At 35.5% G+C, this 17,889-nt stretch overlaps 1 protein-coding gene across 1 annotated transcript in view; it reads right to left on the minus strand.

Moving 5' to 3' along the window:
* The window catches only part of LOC127856545 (atrial natriuretic peptide receptor 1-like), a 55,198-nt gene that overhangs the window by 35,070 nt on the left and 2,239 nt on the right, over positions 1-17,889 (minus strand). Inside the window, exons 2-11 of the mRNA XM_052392862.1 lie at positions 16,725-16,834; positions 13,863-13,997; positions 12,046-12,270; positions 11,740-11,846; positions 11,404-11,508; positions 10,959-11,066; positions 10,198-10,330; positions 9,743-9,879; positions 7,417-7,555; positions 1,844-1,897 (exon numbers count right to left, since the gene is read on the minus strand). Coding sequence (XP_052248822.1) covers positions 1,844-1,897; positions 7,417-7,555; positions 9,743-9,879; positions 10,198-10,330; positions 10,959-11,066; positions 11,404-11,508; positions 11,740-11,846; positions 12,046-12,270; positions 13,863-13,997; positions 16,725-16,834 — 1,253 coding nt within the window. The remainder of the gene's footprint in view (positions 1-1,843; positions 1,898-7,416; positions 7,556-9,742; positions 9,880-10,197; positions 10,331-10,958; positions 11,067-11,403; positions 11,509-11,739; positions 11,847-12,045; positions 12,271-13,862; positions 13,998-16,724; positions 16,835-17,889) is intronic.

The following is a 17,889-nucleotide window of genomic DNA, read 5'->3' on the forward strand; positions in this document are numbered from 1 at the left end:
ACATTAAATTTTAAAAGCTACAGTAAAAAATCAAAAATAAAATTTAAAAAAAGGAAAAAAGAGTAGCCCTCTTCAGGGCTCGAACCAGTGTCCTCCGGAATCCTGATGTAAAAACGCATTAGCCAACTGAGCTATCCTGCCAAGCATACATAGCAGGCGTATTTTATACCCTATATAAGCAATCTTCGTAGTTTCACAAATTTAAACGACACAACAGAACTCTCCAAATTATTCAATCGTTTCGCGTTGCAACGCTTTATAATTTTTAAGTTTTTAAATCGTCGAAAGATGCATGTAATGGCTATATTAGGCCATGGCAAATTTTCAGTAATACTGTTTCCTCACAAATATCATAACTAAACCGAAAATTTGCGATTCTGAAACAACTTTTTTCAATTTTGTCAATTTACCAAACCGTGAAAAGATCCCTTTAAACAAATACTTATTTTATTGCTATCTTACTGCAAGGCTCATGAATTTAGTTTGTGTTAATATCGCGTAAATATGGCAAGCAGTTCGATGCATAATTCACAGAAACTAGGGTTTAACTGAGAACCTAGGTTCTCATTCTGAGAACCTAGGTTCTAACCATTACGTATGATCCCAAATGAAATCTTGTGTTCTCATGAAAACTTAGGATATCCGAGAGAACGACGCGAAAATCTGTCGAGAACCTAGGTTCTTGTGAAAACCTTGGATATCAAACGAGAACTTTGGTTCTCGCAAATTGCTTTTGCTTTATTATCTGTTAACTTAAGTTCTAGATTTGAAAACCTACGTTTTCATGAAAATGTGTTTTTATAAAAATTCGTTAAATGTCTGACCGAAAACCGGGTATCTGAAATGATAACTTAGGTTCTCATGAGAACCTAATGTCTATGTGTCTATGTGCGTCGTATTATGGCAAGCGGTTCGACGCATAATCCAGATATAGTTTTTTACCTAGGTTCTCATTGTGAGAACCTAGGGTCTTACCAGAACTATGGTTCCCAAATGAAAACCACGGATTTAGTATTAAAGGTGAGAACTTGAGTCACAGATTATTTAACGTCTGTCGAAACCTTGGTTTTCAAATAAGAACCTATGCTATCGTCGTTTGATGCACATTTTATGATAACTTGGGTTCTGGTGAAAACCTATGATATCGGATGAAAACTTGGGTTCTTGAAGCCAATCTTCAAGCGAGAACCTAGGTTCTAAGAATTCTCAGTAAACACCTAGTTTCTTGGGATTATGCGTCGAACCGCTTGCCATACATAAAGCCACCTCGAGGTATACAGACAGAAAGTGAACAAATGGTGCCACGATAATCGTTTCATGTTTTGTTACAAATTTGGGTAGGAAGAGATTTGTTTACATGCGTCAATGTGGTGTATTGAGAAAATAGTACATTTAAATATTATTGGATTTAAATTTTTATTCCAAATATATCATACTATATATAACTTTATTCTAATCATCATTTTAACAATAGAAACGCCGATGACACAAAGCACCGTTTTTCACATAACAGAAAAATATAATGTTAAACCAATACCAACAAACATAATGATAAATCGAATTAAATATTCCTTCATTTTAAGTTAGGTCAGCTAACATGAAGCAACCATAGCAAATCAACCACCACGAAATTCAAATGCATCAAACAAGCACACCTACCATTGTAACACCTACCATTTTATGTCCATAAATCTTCAAATGTAACTTAATATTTTTAATTTAATAAACAAACATCACAAAATCAATAATGAAACAACTTCATTTCAACTGCACATTTCATAAAGAGTAATTATTCAGTCACCAGCTGTCAATAATTCATGGTATATCACGGAACGTGGATTACCAGGATCTCGTGTATCGGGACGGAACTTTGGTGACATGGATATTGACTCTGCGACTGTGTGTATCGATATTGAAGGTGTCACAGACAAAGTTCACAAAAGAATGCATCGATCTTTACGTTCTTTCAATAGAGGTTTATTTATAAACCTGTGGCTATTCATTCTTCAATGAGAGTAATGGAAAACAACATATGTTTTATTATAGAAAAAGGCCGTTAATATATTATAAATTGCCAATTACGTTCACAAAAACAACTGATATGATGGAAATTTAGTTGATGCACTTGCTTTGTAGAATAAATTCATGTTCAATACATATGCGAACCCACTTTAGATTGCATCAGAATTTCAAACTGCACACTTCGTTATGCGTTATACCTAAGTGACATGTACTGTTCATATCTGAATTTACCAAACGGTCACAGTATCGTATTCTTAAAGCTTTAAAATTCACTTTAGAAACATAAAGAAGACTACATTTCAGGCGATTGTGTAGCTTTAGTCATACTTTAAGGGAACATATACTTGTGCTCCAGACTGTTAACAGTCCTGCATTATCATTTTATCATTTTTATAAAGATAACTCTCTCCTACTTCTTGTACTGTACTTATAGTATACAGAGTTACGTTTTCTTATCTGCTTAAAATGCTGATAATTCAACGAAGGAGCTTTGATATTGTATTGCAATACAGCTCAAGAAGCAATTGTGAAATTAGAAAAAAAAATCAGTCTGTTGACAGACTAACTTGTGCTCCGAAAGAGTATTACGTGATATAATTGTCTGGTGCTTAAAAACAATTAAAAAAAATTAATACTAGAGCATAAATTATTCTGAGTCTCTCTGCGTACAATATCGTCGAAGGTGCTTTCTATATTGAGTAATTTGCAAATATATATTTAATGGTCGTTGATAATATTTTCTTGTAATGAAATCAACAGCTAGTTGTATTGACTGTGATATCTGGTTTAAAAAAGCAATCATGTTTTGACGTTTTATATTGAATACAAAACAACACTTATAATTGTCGGTACATCTAGTTTATGGTAACCGTGTAGTAATTGCTGTATACCGGTAAAGGTGGCCAGGCCCGTACCCAGGCCCTGGGCACTGCCCCTCCCCCAGCTGGGTGTCCAGTTAGGATTTAAAAAAAGAGTGTGCTCTCTGCACAAAACAATTGACCAGTCGCCAACTCCGCCCACATTTTATCGATCAGCCAATCAGATATCGATTTTTCACACACCCCTCAGCAACGCTTATCTGGCCGCCATTTTGTCCGATAAACAAAGCGTGTTGTACAAATGGAATGGACGTAATTTTTACGAGTTTACACAGATTTTATATCAAATGCATGATCATTACTGTTCGATCATTATTCAAAATTGTAGGTGCTATACATACTTTATAAAAGGTTATTATTTTATCTTTATTTCTTGAACATATGAACGAGTAATGAGAAAACAAACACAATAAATAGTTTAACCACACCAGGTGTGTGTTCTATAAAACGTGTTATACCGTTTGATGCACAATATTATTAAGCAGTTTGGACAACATAATAATTGCCACACGTGCTTATTAATCTCAGCGTAATTGTCGATGATTAATAAATAACAGTATGTTGCGTGGGTCTCAGAATGAAGGAACATTAAGGCATTGTTAGGTACTGTACACATTAAAAGAAAACTATTTAATTACTTAAATGATTTCCAATTATATATTTATTTTCTGTGGATCATAAACAAGGGAAATCATTGTAAATTGTTAACTTAAATATTGTTTTAACTAAAGTAAAAACAACAAAAAGGTGATTTCAACGCGGCTTAGCCAGCTTAAAGCGACTTCAAGTGTAAAATGTACGGCTTATAATACAACAACAACATTTCTAATACAACATATATTGATACGCGGAGAAATGTGAAAATTGCAATTAACATATAAGGACCATCTTGTTATAAATAAGCAAATGCATAATATGCTAAATGTATTCAATTCGAATTTTCGTGAACAGGACCGTAATACCAACATTTCATTTTTTGATAGTGAAATGTAACAGGTTCGCATTAAACATAAATGAAATAAAATGCATATTAGACTATCTGTTAATGAAACCACGAAATTAGACCTGTATTAAATTATGGTTGCAATCAAAATTTAATTTATATCCAAATAAAAAAAATCGGTGTCTTTTTAAAAATAACACAATAAAACAAAGATCTAAACATTTTTAATAAACAAAAAAACCATCATGATATGGATATGTCATTTGCATTTAAAAAAAAAATATTTTCAAAATTATATATGAATAGCCACCGGGTTCACAGTCAGACGGTTGAATACAAGTTCAAAATCAATATGAAATAAATGCTCATTTTTACAACGGATTTTTCATCACCTCCCTATATAATATGTATAAGAAACGTTTCTGATAGTCAGTCTGCCGTTAACTCATTTATTTTGATTACGCCATTTCTCTCTCAAGTTTTTATGATTGTATTAACGTTTTACAGAGCAGTTTAGGTTAGTGTGAGGCTTTAATAATTTATTTTATAGAAAAGAGCATAATACATCATTACAAATATAGAATTTCCCTCACGTAATCCGCTATTATTGCGATCTGCTTGTCGGAGTTTTCTAATCACTAGACCACGTGACTATGTGGGCGGAGCGATCGATAATTTGGCGACTGGTCAATTCTCATGAAAGGGCCCACAGTACAGTTTCCCTCAATACAAAAGAGCAGATTTGTTTCACTGGCCCTGGTAAACAACGGGATTAGCGCTAATTTATTCGTCAGTGGCGATACGCCCCTAGGCAATGTTTTCATATCGTATTTAAACACATCCCCGATTAGCTAATAAATTACCCTTTTTTTTTTTTTTTTGAATCAGAGTTTATTTACAGGTCCTAATAAATTACCCATTGTGATACTGAAACTTTTATCTATCGATGGTTGATGTTACTCGTCTTTTGATTGGCCAAGGAAAGATAAGCAGCGGATGGAAGCAACTGATACAGGAGGTCATAGGTCTGAAAATTCCTGCCGTTAATAATTTATGAAAAACAAACGTTCGAAGCAATTGCAGAGGATAATCGTCATTAATTTGACCAGGTATGTTTCTTGTCTGAGTCCAAAGCCCATAACATCGACAAAAATCAATTGACCAGAACGAAACTCATACTTGATATGTAAGTCATGTAGGTAGACTCAACCACCAAATATCAGGCCAATATCTTACAGCGTTTTGAAAAACAGTCCGGAAAATAAAATGCCTGAAACAGACGGACGGACAGTCCGACTGCTATATTACACCCTATCAGGACCATAGAATTTAGCTCTCTCTAAATTCAAGCGTTGCGTAAAAAAACGGAAAAACGAATATTACAGAGAAAAAAATTAGTCCAATGCCCATAACGTTGCCAAAAATCAACGGAACGAAGCGAAACTATACTTCATAATTAGTATGTAAGTCATGTAGGTAGTAGAATCAAACACCAAATATCAGGTCAATATCTAACAGCGTTTTGAAAAAAGTCCGGGAAATAAATCTTATGTCGGAGTTGTAGACGATCGCGATGGTTTATCTTTTTTATGATGGTGAAAGTAAAAATGTGTAGTAGATAATAAACATTATATTGCCGTCGCACTGAAGTGCGGCGACTAGTATGTAATACGTTTTTTTTCGGAGGAGAAGTTATTTTACGGATCAATGTATATATTTTTGTTTTAAGAATATCTTGCACAGTGGTGATTTTTGTGTAAATTAGTGTAAATAAGTACTGCATTTGTGCCTATTATATTTACTACAACATTTATTGCCAATAATGCAAAGCTTATTGTTTTAATTAATAACTGATCACAGGGACTGGGCAATAATAAAAGATCACAGGGACTGAGCAAATACGCGAACCGGTGAAACTTTCTGGTTTTGTATAAAAAACAAAACTTCTTTGTTCCACTATCCTAGCAACCACCTAGTTACTAATAAAGGCGCTATATAGCGCGAAGCGCGACACGTATTATTAATCGTAATAATGAGTCTTGATAAAGGAAGCAGCCGCTTATCAATGAGGAGCACCATCACAGCACCCCAGTCTCATTACTATCAAGTCCTCCTACAGGTTTTTTTTAAAAACCACATATAGAAGGCCGCAGGCCTGACCCGTATCTTTCCAGTGGTATGGACCCTTTGGTATGGACCTTTAACCCCGCTCACTATCCAGCGTTTAAACTTCCGGGTTTACATTTAAACCGGCTATTAATAGCTTATTAATATCTTAGTTACAAGGTGATTTTTCAAGCGGTTCCGTAGTGTAGTGGTTACACGCTCGCTTCACATGTGAGAGGTCCAAGTTTCGAGCCCCAGTAAAATCAAATGATTTTATTTGTGTTGTATGTTAACTTTTTGTTTTGATGTAGACATTTTATTTTAAATAAATATGCTGTTTTATTGTAACCAGTTTTTGTTTTTATTATGCCCATGAAATATATGTGTGAGAGGGTGGGGGGGGGGGTGGGGATTCGTAAACACATTAAAACTTTTACAGTGTTTTCATATCAATGAGTACTCAACCCCTATCATAAATGAGCAACGTAAGAATAAGTTCAGAATCATCTCCCCTTGAAGTTGAGAAAAATATGAAATTACGCTTACAAGATGAAGCAGATTTTTTTTAAACCTACACAATTCTGTTCCATTAATGAAAACTGCACACGGATGCCAGTGAAAAAAGGAAACCAATGTAAATACAATGAACTATGAAATATTTGGGGGTTACAACACAAAATTATAGATCATGTTTTTTTTAGGGTTATAACACAACATCATAGATAATGGTTATTTAGGGGTTATAACACAAAAACATAGATAATGGTTATACCAGTATCTTTTTCTATTTTGTTTAAAATAATCGGCCAATATCTTTATATTTACAGTAGAAAAAAAATCGTTCCATGTAACTTCTTGAGTGCCTTTTACACTGAAATTCCCGACGCCCTTTAATGCTTTGCATCAATAGTTATCTTGTTATGAAATGGCTTCAGAGGGAATTTGAATTCAAAGAGAACATATTATTATGGTGATATGTCAGTCATACTTTATGATACATTTCTTTAAGATTTTGGATTTTCAAGGTGTGCTTTTCTTCTTCATCAAACACCATACATTTGTGAAATCTGATGCTTTGAATTTCACACCAATGTTTAAAGCATTAGACTTCAGAAATGCATGATGTTTAACTTGTTATATTCCACAAATTTATATAACAAAATAAGATTTTTTAGCATTAAAATGCACATTGAAAAGTGCCATATAAAAAAATCACGAGGGGAAGCCCCTCCTGCACCCCCCCCCCCCGATTTGGTCCCGTAGTCAAAAATTCCTGCGTACGGCCCTTGGCGTTTCCATGCATACATGTAATTCTGGATTAGATTGTGAATAAGAAGTCATGGACTTTAGTTATGCAAAGTGCAAGCAAGAAACTGAATAACAAAACTAAGATAAAAGAAAAATCAATGACGAATTACATATTTATTTATAATTCCAAAGTGAATTTCAATTGAGGTTTTTGTGCCTATATCCAGTTCTTACTGGTGGTCGGCGCGTCCGGGGTACAGAACTCGTTGTAGAAGCCACAGTCGGGCGTATCCGGCGGGATGTACGGGTCATCCGTCGTTCTTCCGTCTCCCCAGGTGATCTTCGTGAACGAGGAGTTCTGGGGGTCAACAATGCACATGCACAGGGATTTAATCTGTTCATAAAACAACTTACTTTTCGTCTAATAATCGAAATAAATGTATACATTGTTATACCATTTACATTGAAATTTGAATAAAATAGTTTATATATTTTGAACCACTATCACTTCTGACAATACATCTTTAAAAACATGCGTCACTACATAGAAACTGAAAAGGTATTTCTGATAATAAGCTATTTTCGAATGTTTTAACAGATCATACACAAGTTAATACATTTAAAACAAAATAATTCGCCACGTATGTATTAGAATGATATAGTATAAACAAAAATATCCTTAAAACGATATTCGGCGTGTATCCTGACTTTAAAATAAATAGTAGCACATTCAAGGTTCTTAATAAATACATTTATAACAACAGCTTAACTTTTTTCTGTTGTTATTCGCATATCCACCACATGAAATGTATGTTATTACGTGCACGCAGATTCGAATAACACAACAGTGTTCGTAAATAAAAAAAATATACTTCGTGAGATAACATCATATGTATTCCCGCGTAAGGCATACGACCCATTTACGCATGACGCGGGTCTTTAAAACAATCTTACCACAATACTTTTCGATAGAAAATTGAAGTCAAACTGTTCAAATACAGCCAACTGGCAAACATATTGGTAGCCCTGTTTAGTCTTTCAGAGAGGATTTCCAGACAAGCTGACGGCGTACTGCAACATTTGTGGTTAGATAATTAAACGATTCCCATCTTATCATTACACAATACTGTTTTGGAAGTGTTTGCTTTCTCTCAATGCAAATAAGGTTTCCATTCATTTCTTCCCTAAAATTCATGTTATTTTATATCTTGAAAGCGATACTGTGTTATCAACGTTTATCGATAGGCCACACAGTTTTCCCCTAAAAATGTATCGACCGAGTAGTGAAGTTAAACGTAATTGTAACTGGACCAAAAGTTTTGTATAAATTGTATGTGTCGTATGACCATGCAGATAGTTGTCAGGAATTTCTTATACTGAACAGTATTACAACCCGTACACCAACAAATGTTCTCGGGGATTTCTCTCAAATCAACCCATTAAATATTCGAATGCATTCATTCGGGTCGACTGGAAATTTCCTCAACATTTTATAGGCTGTTGTCATTTAAGGTAAAAAGCAGGTTTAAACAGCTATCCCTTACTCTCATTGTATCGGTCCTCCTCATAGTATCGTGCCTTTAACGAAAAAACCTTCAAGAAATGCTGGAAAATTAGTGTGTTTTTTTCAATTTTTAGAAGTGAATTTATATTTGTCTATGGTCTTTATTATTGTCTTATCCTTTCGAACAATTTACAGCATCGATTAACATGAAGATCCAGTGCAGACTTTTGTAACAGCAACCTGACACTGTGTCACATGAAGTACAAAGCAGTTAGCTAGATTGACTAGGTCATGAATTGCATGAGTGGTAAGGTATTTTATTTGGTGGTTATCCATGATTATTGCGACGATCATTCTCATGATTTCCGGTGTTCGTTGGAAAGTAGGTAATGTTTATTCCAGGGTGATGCTATGATTTTTAATTACGTAACGTTGGTTTGTTTATGGATTAATAGTAGCTTTATCAAATGTTTTATATGCCGCTTATTTTTGAATAAAATGTAAAATATAATTTAAGAACAACACGAGCAAGAGTTTCGTTTTTCCATTTAGTTACTTTTTTAGAACAAGCACCTGCGCATAGTAACAAATCTTAGCAACCAATCAGAAGGGCCGATACTATGAGACAAATTGTACATGAAACAGATTACTACAGGTCTAGCCAGTATTTTGTATAAAAAAAACGATTTAAATGCAGTTTTCGTTTTTATGTTCAAGAATACACATTTAAATATAGATTGACATATAACACATGCGTGTTTTTGTATTTGTTCACTTCTAAAATTCGTATGTATTCATTAAGAGGGCCGATACAACGGATAGAAATGCTACGCCGACAAAAAAGCGTACGTCTAATACGTGTCTATCAGATCATTAAAACGACCTCGTGTTTTTTTTTCAACAACCGGACATCTGAATCGAGAACAAACATGTAAAAAGAACGATAAAATTAAATAGAAAGTTAATTTAAATTATCTAAAATATTATTGAATATACGACAGCTCATCGGGTTAAGTACTCTTGTAATTGGCAAGCCCTTACCATTCTTATTCTGGTATCGGCGATGGCGAACTGGAGGTTGGCAACCTGAATAAAGGAACCGGAAGTGTCCATGTCGTACACATAGAAGGACGGCCATCTTTCCCCGAGCTGATTTATTATTACGTCACCGGAAAGGCCTTTAGGGTGCATTAGAATATTCGAGAACATTATTAGCTTTTCCTTTGTTTCTGCACGAGTATGTAAACAAGCGTGGTAATTTCTATTTTGTTTTTGTGTTCGTTCGGTCGGTAGGTCGGCCGCTCATTCGTTTGTCCGTTCTCTCGGTCGTTTTGTAGTTCCTTCGTACAGTTTATGAAATATATCATTTAATCTTCTACATGAATTTATTTATTGATTATCATTTACTTATTTTTTCGGGAAGATATAATACTTTAAACACTCAGTTAACTTATTTATTTCGAAAAATGTACAATATCAAAAAGCCAAATCTGTACCTGGGAAATAGACGGTGTCCCCAAAGTCGAAGAGGTCATCGCCACTTCCCGTGTAGTTATTGGAGAGGGACTGGTTGAGCAAGCGGGCGTAGTAGATGACCGTGTCGTGCAGATATGCGGAATACTCGTCCGGCTAATGAAGCAAAGTGTGGGAATCATGCACGGCTTTAACCCATTTATGCCTAGTGGACTCTCCCATCCTTCTAAATTGGATCAATTTATTTCCAAAATTAGGGATATCTAGTATATTTATTTCTATATTTAGACTATTTCTTACAGAAATTCCTTAAACAAACAGCGCAGACCCTGATGAGACGCCGCATCATGCGGCGTCTCATCTGGGTCTACGCTGTTTGCCAGGGCATTTTTTCTAGACGCTAGGCATAAATGGGTTAACATACTGGCTCTGTACTTGTGAACTGGACCACAAAACCCCTTGTATTGCATACATTAATGATGATCGCGGTCACTTGGTCGACTTATTTAAATAAACAAATAATGTACAATCTCTTTTATTTTAAATACTTTACATTATACTTCTTCAAACTGACCAACCGTTAACGGTATACTTATTATTCAACACAGACGTCAACAAATGACAGTCATAAGCTTACATGTAGATATTTACATGCAAACACCAACAATATGACTACACTTTTAGGCCGAAAATATTTAATCTTTTCCATTTCTTTATCTATCTCTCTCTGTCTCTCTATATAAATCGCCCATTGATATACATTTACGGTAAAAAAAAAAAATACCTCTGACGGAAGTGGAGCGTCCGTGCGTCCATGGAACACGTTATCGAATGCGGCCATTGCACCGTCCCGCCAGCTGGCTACCGGGGCAGTGGTGTGGCCAAGGCAAAACTGGAATAAATGTTCATACCATAGCAGACTAACTGCTTGTATGCTCGTATGTTAAGAGTTTGCAGTTCTTGCCTCAGTGTCTTAATATCACATCAGTATACGAATCAAACATACATGCGCTAGGGAATTAATATATAAACGATTACAACGGCTTAGAGCAGACAAGTGGAAAATATGTACATACATATTATATGGAATTAAATTAAACATAAAATGTATTATTTTGATATGTATTCATATTCCTTTTCATAGAATTGTTTTTGATAGAAATAATTGACCTCAGCAATATGAAGCAAAGCGACGCGATCCTTAAGCTGTGGTGTCATCATGGACTCACATATAGAACGTTCTGGAAGGCCTGTCTGGCGACCATGTCGTCTGCTTCTCCCCGTCGCCATATTTCGCCGCTGCTCAGGAATCTCACGTCGTCATCGTCTATCATCTGTGGACACAAATTCGGTATTAAATCAATAATTGATAACGAGATTGTCGTGAGCATTTTGCTACTCTACTCATTCCATGTCTTAAGAAAGACTTATTTTCCTTAGTTAGCCGTTTCTTTGAGGTAAAAACACATTCGTCAAAGAGTTGAAGTATTTAAAAACAAAAATCATAATAAACGGCACTGGGAGTATGTTTTGTTCCACAAAAACTACAAATATATATTTGAAACCTTTGTGTCGGTAAAGATGAACTGAAAGTCTCCTTTGGTCAACCCGAGTGCATGCGCGCGCAGCATGTACTTTCGCAGCTCCTCCCGTGGGATCAGCATGATAATTACTACAAAAGTTTTAAAGAAATAATATCCTGTGTTATTTATAGGTCTTTTAAATTGACGCAAATACTGTAACTTTTAAAATTTGTCATTAGATCGACTTATTGCTTAAGACACAAGTTATTGTTGTTATTGTTATGTCGTTTATTCAGACAGTCAAACAGAAGTTAAAATTCTAAATTGACCCCTATTTGATATATTTACTTCTTCCTTCGCGGATGATATTGTTCAACATGAGGTCAATGTCGGCGACCGAGCTGTTGCGCTTGACGCCACTGTAGTGGTGCGCCACGAAGAAGCCTTTGATCTCGTACAACCGTATGCTGCTCTCGATGGTGGCTGCGGCCGCCCGGTACTCCGCGCGATCGATGGAGATTATCACGAAGCGCCGCCAGCCCGTGTAGTCGTAGAACGACATCATGATGCCGCCTGGGGAGATGTTGAGTTGGATATTAATGATGCATTGGTGCAAATATGCGTAATTATATGTGGTCGTTGTATTTATCTATATGCATTAATATATTTTAGATCATTGTATGTATTTATATGTGTTCGTTGTGTGAATCTATGTTTGTACGTTGTATGAATCGATATGTGTAAGTTGTATGTATCTATATTTGGACGTATTACGTGTCTCGACATGTGTAAATTGTATCAATCTTTTCGAATAAATAACGCTCGATAAGTCATTGTCGGCTCGGGTACTACTTAGATGTACCCCGGGTACTCTTAACTATACTTAAATGTACCCCGGGTTCGGAAAATATACTAAGACCTACCCAGCCAATTTATACCGTACCCGAGTTTTATTCCAGCCCAAAATCCGATGTCGTAAAACGCCCTACAAAATACGAAACAAAATTCTTTTCGAAAAAATAAACACTTCCTCAACATGCTTTTTGAGCAGAAGTTTCGATAATAGAGGCTTTTTGACAGAATATTGACATAAATATGCATATAATAAATTTGAAAAAAAGCCAATTTCAGCGATAGAATTTCCGGGTACGTTTTAGTATATTTTCCGTACCCAGGGTTTATTTAAGTATACTTTAGTAGTACCCAAGCCGACAATGACCAATCGAGAACAAATATCAGTATTGATTAAAATGAAGATCAAGTGCAGACATTTGTAACAGCAACATGGCCCTGTGTCTAATGAAGTGCAAAGCAGTTAGATTGACTAGGCCATGAATTGCATGAGTGGTAAGGTAAACAAAACTTCAACAAGTTGTGAATAAATGTGTGCTGAGTCAATGAAAAGGGGTTTAATTCATTTCTGCGTTTAATAAGACCGAGTTAACGGTTCCAAATCGCTGCCAAAGCTGACGAAGTTCGGGTCATTTTTAGTTGAATACCTTGTTAGGTATATATGTGCATTTTGAAATTGAATACCTTGTTATCTATATACATATATACATAACAAGGTATTCAACTAAAAAAACCCCGAAAATATGATGCATCGATTTGTTTTTTTTTCCAGAGAAGTTGATTGTTCGTTATATTTTGATTATTTTTCATTCACAATGAAGTTTTCACTAATTAATATCAGAGTCACACGTTAACCACCTGTGCCTAACAAGAGAAGATACGCACGCAATACGCATCCTTTCCACGCATGTAATAGATTTCCAAGATAAGATATGGACGCAATACGCGTGGATGCTTAATATGTGTTTAATAGATTACAAAGACTAGATATGGACGCAATAATCGTCGTTACTATGCGTGCAATAGCTTAAGTACATAGACGATATGGACGCAATGCTCTTCGTTACTATGCGTGCAATAACTTAAATACATAGACGATATTGATACAATAAAGGTCGTTACTGTGCGTGCAATAGCTTAAATACATAGACGATATGGACGCAATGCTCGTCGTTACTAAGCGTGCAATAGCTTCAATACGAAGACTAGATATGGACGCAATGCTCGTCGTTACTATGCGTGCAATAGCTTAAATACATAGACGATATGGACGCATTTACGCGTCGTTTCTATGCGTGTCATAGCATAAATACCTAAAGACGATATTGGCGCCATGGTGCGCATGTAGGTGGTCAGCTCGTCCTTGTATGTGATGGTCTGACCGACGGACACCCAGTTGATCAGAGCCACGTTTCGGTAGGACATCAGCTCTCCAACAGACTTGACAACTGTAACACGGTCAATTAGATAGTAACCATGTGGAGGTCAACATTCAAGTGAACACGATCACGTTCAAAGTCCTGACAATACCGAGTGTGTCCATGGAAGTATTTTAGATTATTATTTCAATAAGTCATTGAACATGAAAGGTTCTTCAGTGTAAAACATTGACAGCACATTTATGGTTAAGAGATCGTAGTTAGATAACACTTATTTTGTTATTTGTGTACATCGTATGTATTTTTAAAACTTTGCAGTGCGTTGTGCATTTCTTGTAATGGTTTTTCAGTACGATGCTGCCCGGTAATCTTGCGCAGTTAAGGGTCAATTGGTTTAAAAATATGTTCTTTTATAAATTGACAACATAATATCTAAATTTATTATGAAAATAAGAGGTTCGTGTGCTTATTAACACAAAAATATCTGATTAATTCAGTGAAGAACTGTCCGATTTGATTTCAAAACAAACATGACTCACCTCATTTTCAAACTATCACAGTGTCCGGTAATCTTGCGCACTTGGTGTAATGACCTCATTTAGGCAAAATGGTAGACATATGGTGTCAAATTAGTGACAAAATACATTCCAAAAAATTATTTAAAAAATCATTTTGTAAAAACATTTAAATTTAATGTGGATTAATAGCTGTACTTCGGTTTCTTTGATGATGGTGGTGGTATTCTGTTGAATGTAGCAAAATAAACATTAAAATTTTAAATTAATTGATTTCTAGCGTGAAAAAAAAAATGTTTATGCATAACAGGTCTAATTTTACCACGACAATGCTTCCATAGTTTACAGAAAATATCAAAACTATGCCATTGCGCATGCGGAGATCATACCAAATGTGGTTTAACAGAATGGCGGGAAATAATGACAATGTCGTCTGATGCGATATATTTTCAATGGCCAACAATACCATAACTAATCGGATATTGTGCAATGGAATGCTTAATTACACGCTGGATTTATGAATTCTTAATTTAAAGTATGAAAACGCAAAAGACTGCATGGAATTTGTGAATCATTTCGAATTTATCGTAAGTAGGTCAGTGTTTACGATACATGTACAATGTATAGGGATAACGCAACCGGTGTTAAAATGTAATGATCGAATGTTATTTTGCATGGAATACGTACCTTTTAAATCCGTTAATTCTTCAAAATGTGAAATTCCATCTTTCATCACTAAAGAAAATCATTTGTCGTCTGCGAAATTCGCAAACTGCGAAATGCGCAAGATTACCGGACGCGCAAGATTACCGGATTTAACAAGGATCGTCCCAGATTGGCCTGAGTAGTTCGCACAGGCCAATCAAAGACGAAGAATTTCGCTTTAGTATAATGTTTTGTTTTAAGGAAGTCTCCTCTAAAGAAAATGCAGACTAGGTAAAGAGTCGCGTTTTTTTTTATAAATACAATTAATGGTCGCTGAATGAGCTGCAAAACAAGCGTTTGCAATCAGGAAAAACAAAGCATTTATCAGACATGTATAAACAGTTCATTGGAATTGGTGGAGTCTACTAGAAATTCTGATTTACCTTTCTAACTATATATTATTTTAATAACATAATATGTATAGCATTGACATGCATTTTGGTCAAATGCTTCATTGTATCGTATTAAATGTGTATTCCATCGAAATGCCAATAACGTAAATAAACTATTCGTAATACCTTAGTTTATTATATACCTGTTTAATGCTTTTAACCAAATACAGATTGTATCAATCGTTGAAATAAAAAATCCCGTATTACGCTACTCGCTGTTTCCAATTCCGTATTACCATACTAGCCGGACTACTTCGACCCATTTAATGACGTCACATTACACGCACCGAAAGTAGAAATATTTTATATTACGAAATAGATTACGTAGTACATCGTGTGACGTCATTTCTGTGACAAAACACAATAGTTTTATCTTAACTCTGTTAGGACCTGTCGGACGTGGTGTTTTTTTTACAGTAAACAATGTGTTAAAAACGTATTTTGGAGTGTGTGTTTATCATGCATAAATGTATATTTCGATAGGAATACAATAAAATAGTGTGGTTTAAACTAAGTTTCGATAAAGACATGGAAGATAGAAGTGGAAGTGCATATCGTTTAAACGTTTTTGTTATAAACATCGGATTAAAGTTGTCAACTTAATATGTTATAAAAATTGGATTAACGATGGCATTAAGGTAAGCGTGTCGGAAACCTGTGTTTTCCCGGTTCGAATGTTTACACGTTAATTTACTTAAACTGTATTCATACGCGTCTTAAATAAACTATGGCGTACCGTTTTAGTCATTGTTTTGTCAGTTTTGTTAAAGTAAAAAATACATTTGTTTACTGTTTTCGTTAGTTATTGTATATAATAAAAGGAATATTACGCTAGTCAATTGTTCCAAGTGTTTGTATCACTCTCGTGGCTTGTGCTATTTCGCATCACACTCGAGGCTGCGCCTCTCGTGTGATACGTCATCACACAAGCCACTCGAGTGATACAAACTCTTGAAACAATTGACTAGCGTAATATTTCGTATGTATCTACCATGATTAAAGCGTACAATACGATGCGACTCATTGTGTTACTTATGGCGATACATTTAATTTCATATGTGATTCAAATTACATTATGTGTTTGTCACACAACTGTATTTGTTTTTACTGTTCAGACTTTTAAATGTTCGCCGCTTAAATGTTTATAAGATAGCAAGGCCTATGAAATGTCAATAAAAAGGTACCGTCTGCGCATGGTGGTCCAAAGATGACGTCAACTCCGTGTTGCAGAAGATGATCAAAGATGGCGCCAATACTCTGCTTGCTGTTGCACTTCGTATCTATGAACGTGACACTATAACAGCAAATATTAATCAAAGTACTGGCAGTACTGGTGTGACGATGCTTTTGAAGAGGATGGATATAAAACATCAATTTAAGTTTATCTATATCACCACAATTGTGTATGTTGAAACGAACATTTGGGTACGATAAAAAATTTGGGTACGAAAATTTTGGGTACGAAAAAAAATTTGGTACGAAAAAAATTTGCGTACGAAACATATTTGGTACGAAAAAAAGTTTAGGGGTACGGGGAAGTAGTACCCGTGGGTAACTTGACCCATTCGGCATTGAGCGAAACTGGGAGGCGGGTCACATTCTTGTTCATTAGGTATGGCAATACATTCATGATGATTCTCGAAAGTAGGTATGAGCACATAGCCGGACCATGTGAGCTCAATCGTATGAGCACTTGACTATCCGAGTTCGCCGACGAACATATGGATAAGTTAACTAATAGCGAAATGACCTTATACATGCATATGCTGAAATCTAACAATCGAACGAAATATCAAACATGGTATGTACACTTAGGTGGTTGTGTAATTTCTGTTAGAATATCGTATTCAATATGTAAATTTTTAATGATTCTGCCCGCACTTGAGTTTGTTGCCTTGTTTGAGTCTATACGCGCCTAGGCTGCACCCAGTGTGTGTATTTGTGTTTTTCCAAGGTAATGAGTTACCTCCGCGCTGAGGCTGCATAATGTTGGGACCCGGAGTGTGTCCAGCACTCCTACCTAATAAGATTAGATTGACGACAGTTGGGACGAATTTTGAATGATAGCTGCAATTTCCAGCTATTTGTTTTGTACTGAAATACTTTTTAATTTTTTATATGGTCAAATGCTGCGGGGGGGGGGGGGATGAGATTTTCCGGAAAAAAACAACTGTCAGGAATGGTGACCACAAAACATACAAAATATAACATTGCGCCGGGAGCGGGAATCGAACCGGTGTCGTAAAGGTGAAAAAGCGAACGTCCTTACCACTGCGTTAGCGGGACGGATAATTACGAAAGAAAATGTTGTTTTATCTTTATATATCATAGCAGTGCAGCGTTTACAAT

Source organism: Dreissena polymorpha, chromosome 1 (genome assembly GCF_020536995.1).
Source record: "Dreissena polymorpha isolate Duluth1 chromosome 1, UMN_Dpol_1.0, whole genome shotgun sequence".
NCBI lineage: Eukaryota > Metazoa > Mollusca > Bivalvia > Myida > Dreissenidae > Dreissena > Dreissena polymorpha.